Genomic DNA, 20,492 nt, shown 5'->3' with positions numbered 1-20,492 from the left:
GCTACAAAAGGATAAAAATTCAGATACAAACTTAACATGAAAGGTACTAAACACAAATAACTAGAAAGTTACTAGAACTGGTAACAAAATCTATAAATTAAGTAATGGGAAGAGGACCTGCCAAAAATATTTGCCGCTGGGCCCTTAAGTTTCTCCTGACAGTCCTGTGTGTATTTCAAGTGTCTTTAACTATAATTTTGATGCAAAACAAAAATTATCATAAATGTGTTATATAATGTGCAAAAATCTGTTGATGTTTCCCTAGATTCGCGAGAATTTGGAGAAAAGAGCTGAGGATATGGCCGCGAAAGTGGCAGCATTTGTGGGTGATCAAAGAGGAAAGGAAGAAGAATCAATAAGGAAAGCTATCGAGGAAAAGGAAACGGAGTAAGTAACACAAATATTCTTTTGCTAATAGTTTCTAAAAATTTTGTGCATGTGGGGGAGTTGGTGAGTGTATGTGAGTGCTTGTGTTAATGTGAAATAACTAATCAGTTCTTGGTTATAACTTTTCATGTTCACTACATATTGTTACTTGTGCATCTTCTCTAAACCAACTTTTCATTTTTTGCATTTATATAATTTAGTAAATGTCATGATCAATTTGAGAAACTCTGTGTTTCAAACAGTAAATTGTATGTTTGAGGGAGATTTTTAAATATAAAATTGTTTAATGATATTCTTACACTAATCAGTATTAATTAGTGAAAAGTAAAAGTTCAGTACAGTAAAACCTCGTTTATCTGGCCCTCGTTGATCCCGATCTGTGGTTAATCCGGATCAGATTTGTAGACATTTTATTTATTGTTCACATAACATTTTTTAACGAAGTCAGCAAGAACGTAACTATAAGTACGTCAGATTTTCACTTTTTTGTTTTATTCAATGTATAGTTCCTGTATATATGGTAGAATTATTGTAATAAATGGTTTTTGTTGAGTTTAAGAAAGCATACCAGCTGACAAACATAATGGCTTACTTTTAGCATCAGCCCTACACCACTCCAACCAAACTATTAATGATAGAGCATTTGCATCACCATGCTTCGTTTAAAAATACATGTTTGAAACAGAAGAAATTTTTTTGTTAAGAAATGATGTGAAAAGTAATTTTTATATTTTTTAAAAGTCTTTTAAATAAAATAGGGCATGTATAATATGAATTTTTGTTTCAAATTTTTTTTTTTTTTATGGTAATAAAATGTAATTTTGATTATTTAAGGATTTTGTATTGCTTATTAGCCGTATTATCTGGATTTTTGATTCTCCGGATTGCCTTTGGTCCCAGTTAGTCCGGATGGACGAGAATTAACTGCATTTAGTACTTATTGATTGCCTAATTTAATATATTAAAAAAAATATACGAGACCCTTAAAAATCATGTATGTATATTTATATTGTTTAAAAAAATTTTTTTTTGCTGTAATACTATATAATAGAAAAATTAAATTTAATCTATTAAAAGGTACTGCAATATTTTCAGTAGCGTTATATTTTTTATTTGTAAAAATTTTCTTAAATAATTATAATTAATAAGTTACTGGAATTCAAATTGGTGATGTGAAGCCCGGGGCGGGGCGATGGCGTGACGCAGGTTGGCGGAGCGCGAGCGGCGCGGGCGGGCGCACCAGGAGGCGCTCCGGGAGGAGAGGCGGCGTGCCCACCGGGACCACCTGGTGCGGGAGGACTGCCGGCGGCAGGAAGAGCAGCAGCAGCTGCACCTGGACATGCTCCAGAGGCTCAAGCAGGCCGAGGTGGACCGGCAGGAGCGGGAGGAGAAGAGCGCGGAGGGCTCCCGGCTCAGGGCCGAGCTCCTCCGCAGCCACCGGGAGCAGCAGGTACCGGTCGCGTCCGTCCGCCTGTCCCGTCATAACCTCGCCGAGGACAGATGACATTACGACGTCAAAATAGACTTAAACACATTGCCTTTAATTTTAAAAATAGTTTTATTAGCTTGTTTATCAGTCGAGCTGCTTCCGCATTATGTTTTCAACTTGCCTTTGAACACGTTTTAAGTTTTGATATTTGAAAACAAAAATTGACTTGAGGCAAGAAGTTTAATTAATAACATTCAGTAACTCAAAATATATATTAAAATAAATATTTTAGAGAGAAAAAAATTAGTTAAAGATATATAAGTTTATATCATACGTTTATCGTAAAACTAATAAACGTTTACTAAAAAGAAATAATCTCAAAAATTTAAGCCTTCTGGTCGGTTGGCAGCATCCAAGTGGAAAATAAAATATGATGACATACGTGCTTGTTGACAGACAGATGGATGGGTGACGGACGGATGGGACAGATCATTGCGAGTCAAATGTAACACTACAAATATTTTAGTTAATACCGTGAAACCCGTATTTGCGTTTTCTGTATTTACAGTTTTCCCCAATTAGTGATATTTTATTTAGGTCCCATTTATGTGTCAGTAAATTTAATGCAATACTTTTCCTCAAATTAAATTGCGAATATAATGTAATCAAATCTCCATAACATGTTCTTTGTATGCTATTTAATCTCATGTTGAATTACCATTTGGTTTTACTTATTTATTTATTAGGAATACGAAATTGCCGTTTTCAAATATCTGATCCGTCGCCATTGTGTAGTGCTTGCGAAAATGTAGCCAGCCATAGTACAAACAATTTGGTTACTCTTAACTTGACATTTGAGGACTTTCGGGTACAAGAATTTCACAGTTCGAATGTCATTGAGGTACATACTCAAAAAAAGGATGAAAACATATCACTGTCTTCTTTAATACAAATATCATGTGCACTGTTCCGGTTAATCTTATAATAGTGTGACATAAAATTTTATAGTTTAAATGCAACTTTGGCTCTACTTCTAAGACTTATGCGTAGGATTTTAAAATGTATTGATTGAGGTTAAAAAAGAGGGAAGGGGGTGTGATAATGTAAACATTTAATATTACTAGTACATCCACATGTGGAAAAAAAAAATAGTATTTTCATGTTCAAGTGTGTAAATTACTGTAAATTTTACCTGTAATATAAATATGGCGTCATTTGTGTCGTGCTTTAATTGTGTATCCGAGACTTGTTTTCAACGAGAGAGAGATCTTTGATCCTGATGTCGAGGTCCTACCATTTTCTTGATACTAGCTGCAACGTGATCCTGTAGTTCTCCATAGATCCTTAGGAATATAGTGTATCGAGGCTGTTTTCAAAAAGGCAGGGATGTTAGTCAGTATGTACATTACGGCCGGGGGAAAGACTGTTTCCCACCCTTATTGATTTTCCTTATTGGTTTTGCAAAATCCAGCACTCTGGTATTAAGTACAAGCCTGCATTCGCTGCTCCTTTTAATAGCAGCAGCATGGGAACATCTGCAAAAGCAAGCTAAGCATCCATTTTGTTAATCAAAACCTATAAAATTACTGTGTAGGTTTTAACTTAAAAGTGTCTGTTTAACGTGGCATTAGAGTTAAAGCCTCTCAGAAGTTTTTCTGCTGAAAAAGTTAATAATTATTTTGGACAAGATCCATACATAGGAACACAATTATGTGGTGAATTGTGATAAAACTGAAATAACACCTAAAAGCTTGTGAATACAACATATAACACCAATTTTCAAGTTAAAAACACTGAATGGCACCAAAATGTATTAAAAAAAACAAAAAGATGAAATCAGCTACTTCATCGAACTTCTCAAAATACAAAAAAATTAATCTTTATTATGGTACATATATTTATTGAATATAATTTATTTAGCATGAAATTTGTGTCAAACTGTATGAACTATATGGATTGAACTCACATCTCATTAGTAGCACATTTTTACATTTATGATGGCAAATTTTTCACACATTAAAAAAATTATAGATGTACATATTCAAAGTGCATTTGTTAGTCAAATTGAGATTATTTTGGTGAAGTAAGTATAAAGAAATAATTTAGTTTCAAATTTGTTTATTAATACATTATTTTTATTTTTTTATTTTTTTTAAATTTATTTATATAATATTTGTTGCATGCCTACCTACAGCTTATGGCCTTGGGTGGTAGGCACGATACAAAAAACACATACAGACAGAACAAAACAATACAAAATACAAGACAACTAAACAAAACAAAACGATACACACAACATGCAACATTTAACAATTAGTAAATAATTTCTTTGCAAATTTTGTGATGTAGGAAATAACACACACAAAAAAAAAAAGAAACTAACTCGAAACAATATCAATATTATTAACCGCAAGAAAGAAAAAAAAATTCAGTTAACAATATTATTTGTATTTTTTATTTTTTTTTTATTTTGCTATCTAATTCAGGAAATGACCTTGCATATTTACGTATTGTAATTTTTTAGTTATTCTGTTTAATAGATCATTATGAAGAAAGACAATGTATACAAATGCAAAATCTCCTTAAAAATGAAACCGTGGTTTGTGTCCATCCGTACAACTGCGCAGAGTGGTACTCTGATGAGTAGAGACCTGCGAAATTCGCGGTTTAGATGGCCTTCAGGATAGACTGCACATACTCCCTGTACACTCGGGCAAATTAACGCAAGTTCATTGGCTGCCGACTTGTAAGTCGTCTCAGCTGGTTTGTCTTGTGATTCGATCCTTCTTTGGTTGAGGGTTTATAACTGGTTTGAGATCCGTCCGGACGAACAGTCAGTAAGCCAAATAGCAAAATCATCTAAGAGGTATTATGTGTTTTGAATTCTAGCCTATCGCCGAATGAATCCGCGAAATTTTGTCGGGTCTCTACTGATGAGTATGAGTAGTTCCCCCGGGTTAGCGAGCGCGTGCGTGCGTGGCAGGCGTTGCGGAGGGAAGCGGAGCGGCAGGAGAGGGAAGGGGACGCCGAGGCGACGCGGCGCGCGGCTGAGGCGTGGCGGGCGGATGACCTGCGGTTCCTGCGGTACGCGGGGCAGGTCCTGGAGGAGTCCCGCCTCGCGGGGCGGCCCCTGCTGCCCCTCTCCCGGGCGGTGGAGCCCTACAGGCGCAAGTACGGCGAGGAGCACCCCGCGTGACCACCGAACGAGGTAGGGACACGTCTGCGTCGCACTGAAGTTTTCCTGTTCCTAGTTTACAATTTTTTGTGTTTGTTTTTACTCCTCTTTTACACGTCGCGCGTTCCCATCGCAGCATATTAAAAAATGGCTGCAAAACGTTTCACCGCCGCTGAAAACGTTGTCAGCCGTAAACCCCCCCTCCCTCTCTATTTTTTGTAGAAGACCTCTGGAGCAATCCTTGAAGAGTAAAGCGAAGGAAAGGAAGTGGAAATGCGTCCACGATTGAAATGCCTGAAATGGAAGAACAGCCATGCTGTAGGACATTTTTTTTGTTTTTAAAGAATCCCAGTACTTAAAAATAGTACCAATCTTTGAGCTTTCGTTTTTGTACACTAGCCCCACATTTTTTTTAAAATACAAACAAAATGCATTTCACTGAAACTTACCTAAGCAGTTGTTCATATTCTAATCTTTTTAACGTTACTGCATGAGCAAAATTTCTCTCTTTTTGGAACATTTTTGTGGTAGGGAATGTGCCTCTAAATGGTTTTGTTTCAAACTGCTCGTTATTTAAATATACTGAATGAGTACTATATTTATTTATCAGTATTTCTGGTAACATAATTAATGAAAAATACACATTTATTAAGTTATCAAGGAGTATGCACATAATATATGTAGTTTATTTATGGAAACATTTGAATGATAACTTGACTGTGATCTGAGGGGAAAAAAGGTTATCAACCACAGATGCTTTGTTTACAGCATTGAAGCGCCACTAACATCTTGGCCAATTAGTTTGTGTCAGTTCTACTTTTTTCTGGTTCTCGGTTTGGTTCTTGGTTCTTAAAAGTCTGTTCTCGGTTCTCAGTTTTAGGTAAACATCCACACAATTTCAAGTCACAACAAAGATACAGTATGCCTTAATAAATGGAGTGTTTGTTAACATGACTTGTCAGCACCACACTTTTGCCATAATTAGACCTCAAACAATTCACCTATCCCCAAGTAGCTCAGTTGTTTCACATGTTGCTAGATTCTGGAGTGCACTGTACCGATATACTGTGGCACAGCAATATCCAGTAATACATGCTAAAAACTTTTTTCCCCAATGTATTAGTATTTAATTTAAGCTCACCAATTGCTTGAGAAAAATTAAAACATTTATTCACAAGAGATTAAGTAAATAATAAAACCTTATGCTGCAGTAGCCACTCATCAAACCAATTGTTAGTTATATATGTATTATAAAGGGTAAGAGATGGAACCCCCAAGTTAACGGAGGTCTGTTAAAAAGTATATTAATACATGAGAGGTTGGTTGAATTATGAGTAGAGACCTGGAAATTTATTGATTAGCAAGTTAAAATGTTTGTGTGACAGACACCAAAATTCTTGGAAAAAATTGGAAAAATTCTTGTGTTGAATATAAATTTCTTTATTTAAAAAGACATACATCATAAACCAGGGGAAATTTTAATATATTTCAATACAATAAATAAATTCTCACTTAAATTTTACTTACAACAAAATATTTTCAGAGAAGCTAATTTTAATACCTAACTTAATAAAAGCAAGTAGATATTTATATCCATGAAATAATGAAAAGAACCTTTGGAAAACATAAACCCCCCTCCCCATCCAACCTCTCAGGATACTGGAATTATTATTGTCATTGGGTCGATTGGCTGGTAGATCTTTGGCGGGGGGAAAATGTAGTTGACTGGTTGAAAGTGCTGTGGCTGGTGTGACCAGGCTTGAGAGGTGGGCTTATGAAGGGAAAACAACCTGTTTGGAGAAGGGGGTGGGAGTTATGAAAATCTCACCAGCCAGCACTGGGGGAATGAGAGAGAGAGTGTAAAGTATTGATGTGACCTTTAAGGCTTCTTGAGGGACAGTGGACAGAACAAAGGAAGTTTTTGTTTTGAGTGCTGAATCAGCACGGGCCTCCCAAATACATACTTTGTTATCTTTCCTTCCTGCTTGAAGACAGCTTTTGCTTACATCAATGATGAAAGTTCTTTTAGATATGCTTGTCTAACAGGTTTTAATAACAATAGTTATTTTCTTAAAGTGAAAAAAAAAGTGAACAAATGTTAGTTGTCTAAAACCGAGATAAATTGTGGCATTTCCGCGACATTAGTTGTCCTAATTATGTTTTTTAAGACGGTTATTTTTTTGTATTAATTTATTTAGTTACAGAAAAATTTAAGTTTTTTTATTTTTTTTTATTTTTAAGTGGTTTAGTGCAGTTTTTATTCCTTGTTAGTCTATAGGCTCTGGCTGAAGACCACCACTTCCGGAAGGTTTTAGCTGTCTCTAGTAATTAAGTCAAGTGTAGCTTTTGGTAAATAAATTGTTGGTAATAATTTTTAGTATTTCTTTAGTTACTTTTTAGTTGTACAGTAGAATACCGGTACAACGTAGCTCACTGTAAAGTATTTTCACATAACGTATTTTTTTTTAAATCCTGCCGAAAATAATTTATTTTCAATGCAAAACTGTTTTAGTTTAAAGAATAATAATTTTCACTATAACGTATAAATTCCACTACTAGCATGGCATTGCTACTCTAAAATTTTCTTAAACTGGTGAATAAATTTCCAACTAAATGATTAATGTTATAGAACAAACAAACAGAAATCAATCATACCACCGCAATGTAATTTTTAACCTTGAAAACCTCAAAACAAACATTTGGTTGCAGTACCACAAATTAAAGTATTTAATATGCGACGTGAACAATACATCAAAATGCTGAAGTTTCAGAGAAAAGTGTATTAATTCAGAGGAAAGTGTCACACTAATGTATTGTTGGAAGTCTGTGCCATGATTGTTATTATTTTGAATTTATTTTCAAGTTATGTTTTTTAGATGGTATTTGTGCTACAAAAATGAGTGATTCTGCAGTTAAAAGAAACTAAAGCAAGTCACATTTAAGGAAAAAGTGGAAATGATCGGAGAACTGGACAAAGGGAAAAAGCAGGTCGCAGTTCAGTTGTGAAGACATATGGCATTACAGCGATGACTGTAAGAATGATTGTTAAAGACCTGGAAAAAATTGAAAAAAATATATTATGAATATTTGTTTGGTTGTGACCACAAAAGGCTTCTTTCCGGAGATCACCAAGGTCAGGAAGATGCTTTGAACAAATGGTTGAACGAAGTTCAATCAAAAAAAAATGTTCCACTAACTGGCCCAATGTTACAAGCTCAAGGTAAACAGTTTGCATTGCATATGGACATCAAAGACTTCCAAGCCAGTTCAGGGTGGTTGTAATGTTTCTGGGAACGACATGGTATATCATGGAAGGTTGTGTGTGGGGAGGATAAAGATGCAGACACAGAGGCAGCAAACCAGCGGAAGGAAGAAAAACTGGAGAGTATTTTTAAGTCGTACCCATTAGACAATATTTTCAATGCTGATGAAATTGCCCCCCCCCCCCCCCCCCTTTTTTTTTGCAAGCTTCTGCCTAACAGGAAAATAGCATATAAAGGTGAAAAATCCACTGGAGGAAAAAAAAGCAAAGAAAAGGTTGCCTGTGTAGTTTTGTTGCAATGCCACAGGAAAAAAAAAATTGAGGCCAGTAACACAGGCCAACAAGAAAAAAAATTTTTAGGTGCCTAGGATTTTGGAAATGATTTTAGCATATAGTCTGTGCTGAATCTTAATATGAAACTATTATTATTTTTTTCTATCAGCTCTACTTTTGAGATAAGTGTGAAAAAAAGAAGTAAAACCGCCTGCTTGACTGAAGCCACTTCGTCACTGGGATACCCCAGCTGGGAATCTCCACTCAGTCACTGGGATACCCCAGAATGGGCATTCCGTTCTTCATTTCAACACTTCAATTAAATTTGAGGTCAGTTTGTGAGTTTTGGCTGTGCAGGATAGGTCGAAGTTTATTAAAAAATTAGTTCCTGTAGAAGAAGTTGTGCAAATCATCCTGATGTTTTTTGCTACATATGCGGAGAATACACATTACGAGATAAAGAGAAAGACTGTTAGTGATCTTGTAAAGAGAGTTATCAGGGATACTTTGGTGTTAATTTTGGTGAACAGGATAAATCCTGGGCACTGTATCAGGTTTGTAAAACTTGTACAGAACATTTACGCCAGTGGACTAGCGGGAAAAGAAAAAGTTTGAAATTCGGCATGCTGATGGTTTGGAGAGCACCCAAAAACCACATTAATGACTGTTATTTCTATCTAGTAAATATTACTGGAATCAATCAAAACAACCGTAGCAAGTGGACTTATCCTGAATTAGTCTTTGCAAGACGCCCAGTGCCTCACTCGGAGGAAGTTCCGATCCCAGCATTTCACCAGCTGCCAGAGTTTTCTGAGGACGAGTGTTGTCCCTATAACCACTCTTCTGATAATAATGTAGGTGACAGTGATGATGAGGGGATGTCAACAATTCCTTAACGTTTCAACCAGGATGAGTTAAATTACCTGTCAAAAGAAGCTTCTGAATTACTGACTTCCAGGTTGAAGGTAAAAAATTTACTGGAACAAGGAACCAAAATTATTTTTTACTGTACAAGAGAAAAGGGTCTGCTACAATCTTCTCTCAAGAAGCAAATATTTTTTTTGGTCATAATATTAGAGGACTCCTGGAAAAACATGAGTCTTCCTGAATATTTTCCAGATGATTGGCACCTATTTATTGATAGCTCAAAGTGAAGCTTGAAATGTTTTCTTCTACACAATGGGAACAAATATGGTTCAATAACAATTTCTCACTCGATGACAATGAAAGAAACATATAGCACCATAGCTTTCGTCTTGGAGAAGATAAGGTATCCTGAACATCAATGGGTGATTTATGGGGACTTTAAAATGGTAAACTTTCTCCTCGGATAGAAAAGTGGCCACACCAGTTATCCTTGTTTCTTGTGCCTCTGGGATAGCAGAGACATAACATACCACTTGGTTAGACAAGAGTGGCCTAAGAGAGAAGACATTGTCGTTGGAGAAAAAAAAACATTATTAATGAACCCTTAGTTGAACGAGAGAAAATCATCTTTCCTCCACTGCATACCAAGCTGGGCCTTATGAAGCAGTTTGTAAAGGCTCTTGATAAGGACGGATCATGCTTTGCATTTATAGGGGAGTAAGGAAAAAATTAAAGCAGGACTATTTAACGGCCTAGAAATAATAAAATTCATTAAGGACCAAGCCTTCGTAAATTCCATGAATGAGGCTGAGTGAAAATCCTGGACTTCATTTTTGCAGTTGTCTGAAATTTTTTGGGCCAACAAAAAGCAGAAAACCGTGTTAAACTGGTGGTAAACGATATGCTTAAAAATTTCAAATCCCTTGGGTGCAACATGAGGAGCAAGGTGAAAGATTTCATCAAGTAAAAAATATGGAGGACCGCTATCAAGGAAGATGGGATACGCACATTAGGGCAGATAATTGCTGGAGTTTAAAAAGGTACTGTTCCAAGATATATTCAAGAAGTTCCTGAAAAAGAAGCTTCCAAAATGTTGAGTGACTAGTTGGTTCCATTAATGACTTGGTACTATCTTTGTGTATATAATATTAGTATATACTTATATTTGTATAATATAATATTTGTTTAATATATTTGTGCAATTTAAGAATAAGAATGTTATGTTTAATTTTTAGATTTGATTAATGGATTTAACCTAAAATAACACAAAACAAACATTTCACTAAAATGTTATATTTTAGAAATTTGACCTCCTCGGTAAAAACTAATGCCATATTTGAATTTAGGGCACCAAATTCATATGAAATCATCTCTGAATACCCCGGCACCAAAACTATTGTTGGCCTGTGTAATCACTAGTAAACACAAGTCTCTCAGTTGCTTGAAGGGAGTTTCTTGTCTTCCTGCGGATTATGTTAGTAACACCCGTGCATGGATGACGAAGGAACCCTTCTCAAATTGGCCGATGATAACTGATAGGGATATGAAAAAGGAAGAAAAATTCTTTTGTAACTAGATAATTGTGTAGCACATTGTTGATGTTCAACTGGAAAACATCAAACTGACGTTTCTGCCACCGAACTGCACATCTCAGTTCCAGCCCCATGATCTTGAGGGGGGGTCTCTCACCCTCTTCGCCGATGTCGCACTTACCTTCACTCTCGAAACTCTCCCGGAACTCGCTAAGAACAGTCGCGGAACTTGAACTCCGGCACGGGAATCTGTCACGGGACTACCGCGGAGGCTGGTGTCACTGATTAAGTATCTGAGGAGCCCTTCTCGAAACAACAAGAGCGACTGTGGCGAGCCATGTCATCCCAGGCAAACTTGATGCCCGTGCCCATTCACGCCACTCTGCGTGGCATCCCACGGAATTCCCAAGGTCGCTCAGTGATAAATAACAGCGCGGAGGAAGGACGATGTACCGTTGGGGGGGGGGGGGGGGGGGGAGAGTAGCGATGACCCTTGTTATCCGGCCAGACATGCGTGGTATGCCTTACGTCAGTGTATGCGTGACTTCAGTTCCCGTGTAGGGCCACCAGCTGGCTTTTGCGTTCGTAACAATACTTACTAACATGTGTTCGTATCCGCTCTATAAGTGACAGCAGGTTACCTAACTTGGGAGCTTGATGGGATTTGTGGTATGTAGCAGTGTCATGCAATGTTAAATTGAATAAGCCCCAGCATTATGCTTTTTTTAGCATGTATGTATTTTACAAAAAAAAAATGTTTGTTCATTTGGGTGAATATGGAATTAATATTATAGGTGAACGAGTTTGCAAATTTTAGGTCTAGACGAGTTGGGTAATACCACTTTTAAGTCGAGTCCATGCTTGATAATTTTTTTATCAAATCAAATTCTTAGAGGAGGAATAAAAACATTTCATGAAGTAAAAAAAAAAAATTCTGAAGAAAATGCATTATAAATTCATAAATATCTCAAACTTCATAGCACTCCTGACTATAAAGTTTTTTTTAAAGAAACCAATACTAATTTAAAAAATTGCCATGTACAGCATTATTTAGCAACATTTGTACTTAAATTTACAATTTTTGGATTTTTCTTAAATTATTTTTCCGAAAAAACTGCTATCTTCTCAAGTATTTTTTTAATGTTATTAAATCCTGTGTGACAAGTATAACCTTACTGAAACAAGAGGAAATTATACAAATATAAATATAAGTTTGTGTTGGGAAGTGTTTGCAAAATAATGGTGCAAGATTTTATGCTTGTTGCACATGTCAAATAGATAACGAGTTATAAAAAAAAATTGTCGAGTTTCAACTTGACTCAGATTTTTCAAGTTTTGGCCCATCCCTAGTATTAATGATTATGCTTTATCCCTGGGTAATTAAGTTCCACTGGTTTTTTGAAGAGCCATTAGAATTATTTTCAAAAGTTAATAATAAAAACTTTAAAAAATTATGCAAAAATTAATTTTAAAAATTTTAGTGATAAAAAACAGGATTTTTTGCCTCTACTGTTAATGGGAATTTGATAACATAGGGCACAGATAATACATTGATAAATAGAGTTCCACACAGGATGATTTTGACATTGCTACATTTATTATTTATAACTTATAAAGTATTATTCATAAAAAGAACTAATGACTACTTAAAATTCATGCTTTACAATTTTGACAATTTACTTAACATTGAAATGTAGAGATAGCACAGCAATCATCATACTGCAGAGACACAAGAAATTGTTAGGGTACATGCATTCTTTGGCATTTTGAATGAAAGGACATTGTGATTTAATTTTATAATATAATATGTGTTTTATAATTTTTCAGGTTAATTTTTTTTTTAATGTATCTAATGGACTGCAACTTTTAGTTTGGAAAATACTTTGAAAGATAGCATAACGTTTGTAATGCATTAGAGAATGAACAAAATATTTAATATGGCTGATGCCAAGTATGTTCCAACACAATTATCCTGGATAATAAATTATAGGTATTTTTAAGTTTTCAATATAACTTGTTATAACTACTTACAAAATGTATTCCAGGATAGTTTCACTACCATAAAGTTTGCTTTGGAAAATTTGTGTCGGAATTTCATATTACAGATTTATTTGCAACATGAGTACACATGAATTTATTCATTACAGAGGTTAGATGTTTATACATTACTGGCGAGTACTGAAACACTCACTCACTCACTTTTAAAGGCTTTTTTATGCTCACTCTTTGGACATCTGTGAATCAGGAATTTGAGTCCCTCTAATGTTTCATTTCATTGCATAAAGTGAAAAATGTCAGACCAGGGTAAATTCATGTTCACACCATTTTTTTTTTTTTATAAATGTAACAATGTCAAGCATAGCAGCCAAGGTTTCCATAAAAATTTAAACAAAGTAAAAATAGGCATTAATACTACTAAAATACAAGAATTAAGTATTTTTATTACCATGTTTGTACATTTAAGAATTTACATAGGCTTTTTTATGAGAAAAAAATTTGTGAAAATTTTTGTATATTTAAAAAATATTATCAACAAGAGACAGACAACATAAAAGAACAGTAACGTCATACATAAAATGTTTTACTCAACAATTGTTATTATTTTTTGAAGTTAACAAACCTATGTTGGCTGCATCACAGTTATGTCATCATTTAATAAGTACAAAACTGTAAATTGAGTAAAATGTGAACTAGAATTCAATTATGATGTGAAATGAAATACTGGAGCAGTCAGTCCATCACATTTGAAAAAACAGGGAAGTCTTCCACCACAGTATTAATGATATGTACACAAAAAATGCAGATGTTAAAAAAATTTATACAAAAATATTTTATTCATATACTGCTAATTATTTTAATATAAAGTTTCTTGATCTCCACTATAAGGCAATCACCTGAATAAAGTAATGCTTACATAGCATGCTTATTTTACCTAAAACTAACTCTCAGGGTACAAAATTAGCTTGTTAGTACCAGTGTTAATGTAACACATCTACAAAAAAATGTTATAAAAATATTTTTTTATGTATAACATCTTGCCTCTCGGTACACAGCATTTGATAGGAGAAATTTTGTGAATGCGACGGAGTCAAGTAACAGAAATATGTATAAATGATGGCGCAAACCAAAGTTCACAAAGACAGATAGCTTTAAAGTATGTACCGTTTAATGAATTTGATCAAAATGGGCATTATTTTAGAAAAATTACTTGTCGAAAATAGCGGAGCCATTACATTATTAGTTAAACATTTCTGTCTGAGAATCAAATGATTCAATAGTCAGTGTAGCTGGTCTGGCAGCAAATTCTAGTCGAAAGTACAGAAAAGTGTGACATGTGTCCAGAAATATAGTTGAAAATACAATTTGCATGTAATCATGCTCAGCATTATTTTAAAGAATTCTACATTAAATTTTGTGTCCAAATTTTGCATTATACGTGTATTTGCAACATGAAAAAGATGAGAATGTGCTCGTTAGCAAGGTTAGATGTTACACATTACTGGCGAGTACTGAAAACTCGCATTATTATTATTATTATTTTTTACTATTTTACACAGCACGCAAACCTGTTTTGTTCTAGCACTTTTAATATTATGCAATTAATAATAGAAGAGGCAGTATTCTAAAATTATCTTTCAGTTTTTTTTTAAGATTAGTAAATAGGCATATGCACAAAACAATTACAGTTGGAAACAACTTTCAATAAAATGTTTTTATCACACATGTATACAAAGATAGCCATCTTTTCTTAACTAGTCACTTTTTTTGTTTTTACAATATCCCAAGTACACACTAGCCTATATAAACATTCTGTATACCTACAAAAAATTCTATACATAAAGTAACTTTGTTTCCCAACAAAAACCAAAATAACATGCAGAGAGATCAGTGCATTTCTCATTAATGCTGGCCATGACGCTAAGTAAAAGAACATCTGTGAGAATTTGTGTTTACGATTGTAACATAGTTCAGGCCTCGTATATAAAAAAAAAGACAGTGTGGCTATGCACAGCGACATGAATTGCATATAAAAAGTTACTCAATAGTTTCTTTCATCAACCATTAAAACAGTTTGAATGGTGGGAGAGACAGCTGTCCACGGTCACTCCTTGCGGTGGTGCTCGTGGTCCTTATGGCTGTGCATGGTGTCTGTGTCCATGAGTAGTGACGCGTTGGTGCGCGGCACCAGCAGCACCGTGCCATCCGCACTCTGCTGCAGACTGTACTCGTACGGTGAGTAGGGGTTGCCGTCCGCGTCCCGCAGAGACTGCAAAGAAGTGGGATGGGCCTAATGACTTGTTCACACACAAGGTGTCGAGGGGATGTTGATTATAAATGAGTTCTGGCTGTTCGTGGTTACTCACATTCTCGTAGCAATGTCTGCCATTTTTACTACTTACGAAATGAACCAGGCTGGACCTGTCTGGGAATCCAAGTCAGATTGCTCCAGTAGGAGGCTAGGGCAGTGTAGGCATTGGCAACACAACTTAATCATGAAAAATAATATAACACAACAGACACAGTGGGCTAACAACCACGAGATAGAATAAATACATAATTTTGGGGTTTAACCCTCTCAGTTAGTTTTTTTCCTCCTTAATGTGTGATGAAAGGACTCTGCCAGTTTCTCCTATGTACGTACAACCACATTTGCATGGGATCTGATTTACTCAGTACCAACAAGGAAACATATCTATGATTGATTTTACTCTAGTACTTATTATTTAGCTTTTGATTAAAAAACTGTTCTGAGTCTATTCATTTTACAAATGTCATATTTTTTTCAAGAGACCATGAATATAGGAAAATTACTGTGCTACACAAATATCTGTAGTTAATTGGTGAGTGAATTGGGATTTGTTTGATATCAGGTTGGTAGCCATTTGCTACAAGTTCATAGTATAAGTGATTTTGAGTATCAGCTACTGATTTCTTGTCGGAACAAATTACTTTAGCTTGGTTAATTAAACTGTGAAGCATGCCAGTTTAGATACTTTAATGGAAGGGAAATGAAATTAATGGCCTAAATGAGTTTGATTCTTGCACACTTAATTCGTAACTGTGTAGATTTTAATGGAAGTTAGGACATCTAGAAAAGGTTGGAAAGCTATGGTTTCCATTTTATATGTGAACTGTATAGATGACTTGAGAAAATTGAGGTACTGGGCACTCTTCTAACCTTTTTGGGGCCATGTTGCCAAACAAGGAAAATGTCAACATAACGAAGCCAGATTTTCGGTGTTGTGTTTGTTGTATTCAGTGCTTTGTGCTTAAAACTCTCCATGAAATGTTGGCAGTGAAGGGAGAAAGTTAAGGACCTGTTGCCATTCCATCGGTTGCTTGCAGAATTTGTCTTTTAACTCTAAATAGGTTGTATTGACACAGAGTGTAATAAGTTCCCTAAGTGATGGAATGAGTATTATGTTCTTTCTTTCAAGGTGCTGTCATAGTAAGTGTTTCCGGTAGAGGCACATTAGTAAGAAACCTTTTGATAATTAAAGATTACGAGTATATCAGATGGTGTTCTTTCTGATGGATTGATTATGAAGATCAAGTGACCAGAATCTTTAACAAAGGTAGATGTTTGGACTGAGATTGGTTCAACAGTTTTTAGCAGATATTTGGAAAGTTTTGGCATGGAAAATTTCAAGAGCTGATAATCGGTCGCAAATTCAGGCCTGGTTTGTGGATCTTTGGTGGCCATAATGCGTGGTGGCTTACTGCTGTGAAGTGTTAGGGTGCACTTGGTTTTGTCTGGTATGTAGCTCTGGTGTTTTTTTAGGGTTTGGTACACTTTGAGTTCAGTGCTATAAGGTGGATCTTTGTTCAGATGTACATATTTATCTGATTTAATCAGGTTAATAATTGTATTATCATAGTCCGTTCAGTCTATTATGACTGTGGCCGTGTCCTTGTAGTGGGAAGGATGACAATGTCAGAAACTGCTTTAGTGTTTTGATGGCTTTAAGCTCGTCAGAGGAAAGATTTGGTTTGGTGGCCTGGCTGATGCAATGGCAGTCCAAACGGTCCACCACCATACTCCTGTTAGACTGCTGGCAGTTAGAATATCGCTCTTGCCACAGAAGAAACTATGTCAAAAACAGGGATTCTGTGGGGAGCAATACTGAAACTGAAGCCCTTTTTCTAAAACAGATTTTTCACATTGTGAAAGAATTCTTCTGGATGTATTTATGACTTTATTTTTTAAATTTGATGTTTAATGTGCAATTGGGTCTGTAGATCCTAGCAGTGTGGCAAGTTTTTGTTTTTGGTTGTATATGCATTTCAGTGATTTCTTAGTTACTAGATTCAAGATAGATTGGTAAACACTATAGAAATCCTTGGTGCTAAGTATTGACAGGATTTCCAGTTGAAATTCAGAAATTTCATAGGAAAGCTGTGATCTACGACAAAGGTGAAAAGCTTTCAACTGACTTTTGCTGTAATTTTAGGGCCAGTTTGCTGTTAACAGGGCACTTTACAGATAGTCCATTCACGACATTTGCAAAGGAAAGTCAAGTTATTAGAGCTTTGAGATAGAAGGATCATTTTCTTTTCCAGTTTCCTAATTGAAAAATGTATACCTGGTCCATACGACGCATTGATACATTCTTTTAATGATTCATGCAATGAGGGATTTTGATTTAATGCTTTTTTTTACATACACCTTTGTAGTTTTGCACTGTTTGTCATGGAAAAATTCAGATAATCAAATAAATAAATAAAAAATTAGATTTAAATTCACAGAAAACAAGACTGAACCAGCTGATGAAAGACAAACGGAAGCAATGATGAAACTAAACAAGTATCATGGACAAACAACAATGGCAGCTAGGATAAAAAATGCTCAACCTCAGAATATCAGACAGCACAAGAATTCTGTTGAAGGAACTTTGTCATAAAACATAATATAACACAGACGAACACTGTCAGTGCAAGCAGACAACAAACACACAAAAACAACGATGAAGATAAACAAGTACTGTGGACAACACCACAATAGTAAAGATGTAAAGTGTAAACAGAAGGTTTCCAATGAAAACTGTTGCGTCTGTTCAGGAACTGACATCTGTTCCCATCATCGGGCACAAACAGACTGATATTGGACACTGGGAAACTATGGGTTTATATATGTTAGAGCTCCTCTCCTTGCACAGCCAATGGCAGACGAGGGCTATCCTGATTGGCTGTGCACAACAAAGGGTGATATTATTGGCTGATGTATTGCTGTGAGGGTTGTTGGTTTGCAACTTAGTTGTGTAGGAAATTGGTTTCTTATTAATTAACAGTATCCATATATATTTTTAATTCAATGCTTTGTTTACTGTTAACATTGCTATTGCTTTCAATTAATGCTGATTCCTTAATTTCCCTTTTAATTGCTTCTTGTATGAGACGTGCAGCATTGTCCCAGGGTATTCTATGGCTATTACCCCAGGCATTTTCGGCAAGTTTAGATTTTTGAGTTTCCCCTTCTTTAAGATATTTTTGTGCTCCTTAATGCGTGTTGACAGAGTCCTTCCAGTTTCTTCTATGTATTTACAACCACATCACACGGGATTTGACACACAAAATTGACATTGAACTGTGTGTACCAGATCCCTGCGAATGTGGTTATATGTACATAGGAGACACTGGTAGGGCATTTTCAACACGCATTAAGGAGCAAAAAAATAACATAAAGAAGGGTGAAACTCAAAAATCTAAACTTGCCGAAAATGCCTGGGGTAATAGCCATAGAATACCCTGGGACAATGCTGCACGTCTCATACAAGAAGAACACTCAATTAAAAGGAAAATTAAGGAATCAGCATTAATTGACAGCAATAGCAATGTTAACAGTAAACAAAGCATTGAATTAAAAATATATATGGATACCGTTAATTAATAAGAAACCAATTTCCTACACAACTAAGTTGCAAACCAACAACCCTCACAGCAATACATCAGCCAATAATATCACCCCTCTTTGTGCTCGGCCAATCAGGATAGCCCTCGTCTGCCATTGGCTGTGCAAGGAGAGGAGCTCTAACATATATAAACCCATAGTTTCCCAGTGTCCAATATCAGTCTGTTTGTGCCCGATGATGGGAACAGATGTCAGTTCCTGAACAGACGCAACAGTTTTCATTGGAAACCTTCTGTTTACACTTTACATCTTTACTATCGTGGTGTTGTCCACAGTACTTGTTTATCTTCATCATTGTTTTTATGTGTTTGTTGTCTGCTTGCACTGACAGTGTTCGTCTGTGTTATATTATGTTTTATGACAAAGTTCCTTCAACAGAATTCTTGTGCTGTCTGATATTCTGAGGTTGAACATTTTTTGTCCTAGCTGCCATTGTTGTTTGTCCATGATACTTGTTTAGTTTCATCATTGATTCCGTTTGTCTGTCATCAGCTGGTTCAGTCTTGTTTTCTGTGAATTTAAATCTAATTTTTTTATTTTTTTATTTGATTATCGGTATTTTTCCATGACATGACAAACAGTGCAAAACTACAAAGGAGTAAGTAAAAAAAAAGCATTAAATCAAAATTCCTCATTGCATGAATCATTAAAAGAATGTATCAATGCGCCGTATGGACCAGGTATACATTTTTCAATTAGGAAACTGGAAAAGAAAATGATCCTTCTATCTCAAAGCTCTAATAACTTGACTTTCCTTTGCAAATGTCGTGAATGGACTATCTGTAAAGTGCCCTGTTAACAGCAAACTGGCCCTAAAATTACAGCAAAAGTCAGTTGAAAGCTTTTCACCTTTGTCGTAGATCACAGCTTTCCTATGAAATTTCTGAATTTCAACTGGAAATCCTGTCAATACTTAGCACCAAGGATTTCTATAGTGTTTACCAATCTATCTTGAATCTAGTAACTAAGAAATCACTGAAATGCATATACAACCAAAAACAAAAACTTGCCACACTGCTAGGATCTACAGACCCAATTGCACATTAAACATCAAATTTAAAAAATAAAGTCATAAATACATCCAGAAGAATTCTTTCACAATGTGAAAAATCTGTTTTAGAAAAAGGGCTTCAGTTTCAGTATTGCTCCCCACAGAATCCCTGTTTTTGACATAGTTTCTTCTGTGGCAAGAGCGATATTCTAACTGCCAGCAGTCTAACAGGAGTATGGTGGTGGACCGTTTGGACTGCCATTGCATCAGCCAGGCCACCAAACCAAATCTTTCCTCTGACGAGCTTAAAGCCATCAAAACACTAAAGCAGTTTCTGACATTGTCATCCTTCCCACTACAAGGACACGGCCACAGTCATAATAGACTGAACGGACTATGATAATACAATTATTAACCTGATTAAATCAGATAAATATGTACATCTGAACAAAGATCCACCTTATAGCACTGAACTCAAAGTGTACCAAACCCTAAAAAAACACCAGAGCTACATACCAGACAAAACCAAGTGCACCCTAACACTTCACAGCAGTAAGCCACCACGCATTATGGCCACCAAAGATCCACAAACCAGGCCTGAATTTGCGACCGATTATCAGCTCTTGAAATTTTCCATGCCAAAACTTTCCAAATATCTGCTAAAAAC

The 20,492-nt window shown here is 35.6% G+C and overlaps 2 protein-coding genes across 14 annotated transcripts in view; one reads left to right on the top strand and one right to left on the bottom strand.

Moving 5' to 3' along the window:
* The window catches only part of LOC134536142 (trichohyalin-like), a 38,257-nt gene that overhangs the window by 9,756 nt on the left and 8,009 nt on the right, over positions 1 to 20,492 (top strand). For all 4 annotated transcript variants that reach the window (XM_063375746.1, XM_063375747.1, XM_063375748.1 and 1 more), the window contains exons 5-7: positions 266 to 387; positions 1,594 to 1,837; positions 4,800 to 5,024. In XM_063375746.1, coding sequence (XP_063231816.1) covers positions 266 to 387; positions 1,594 to 1,837; positions 4,800 to 5,012 — 579 coding nt within the window. In that variant the 3' untranslated portion in view covers positions 5,013 to 5,024. The remainder of the gene's footprint in view (positions 1 to 265; positions 388 to 1,593; positions 1,838 to 4,799; positions 5,025 to 20,492) is intronic.
* LOC134536141 (segmentation protein cap'n'collar) overlaps positions 13,347 to 20,492 on the bottom strand; it is a 268,879-nt gene continuing 261,733 nt past the window's right edge. For all 10 annotated transcript variants that reach the window (XM_063375739.1, XM_063375741.1, XM_063375736.1 and 7 more), the window contains one exon: positions 13,347 to 15,192. In XM_063375739.1, coding sequence (XP_063231809.1) covers positions 15,028 to 15,192 — 165 coding nt within the window. In that variant the 3' untranslated portion in view covers positions 13,347 to 15,027. The remainder of the gene's footprint in view (positions 15,193 to 20,492) is intronic.

The sequence above is a fragment of the Bacillus rossius genome, chromosome 10, assembly GCF_032445375.1.
Source record: "Bacillus rossius redtenbacheri isolate Brsri chromosome 10, Brsri_v3, whole genome shotgun sequence".
Lineage (NCBI taxonomy): Eukaryota > Metazoa > Arthropoda > Insecta > Phasmatodea > Bacillidae > Bacillus > Bacillus rossius.
This window is presented reverse-complemented; position numbering and strand designations above follow the sequence as displayed.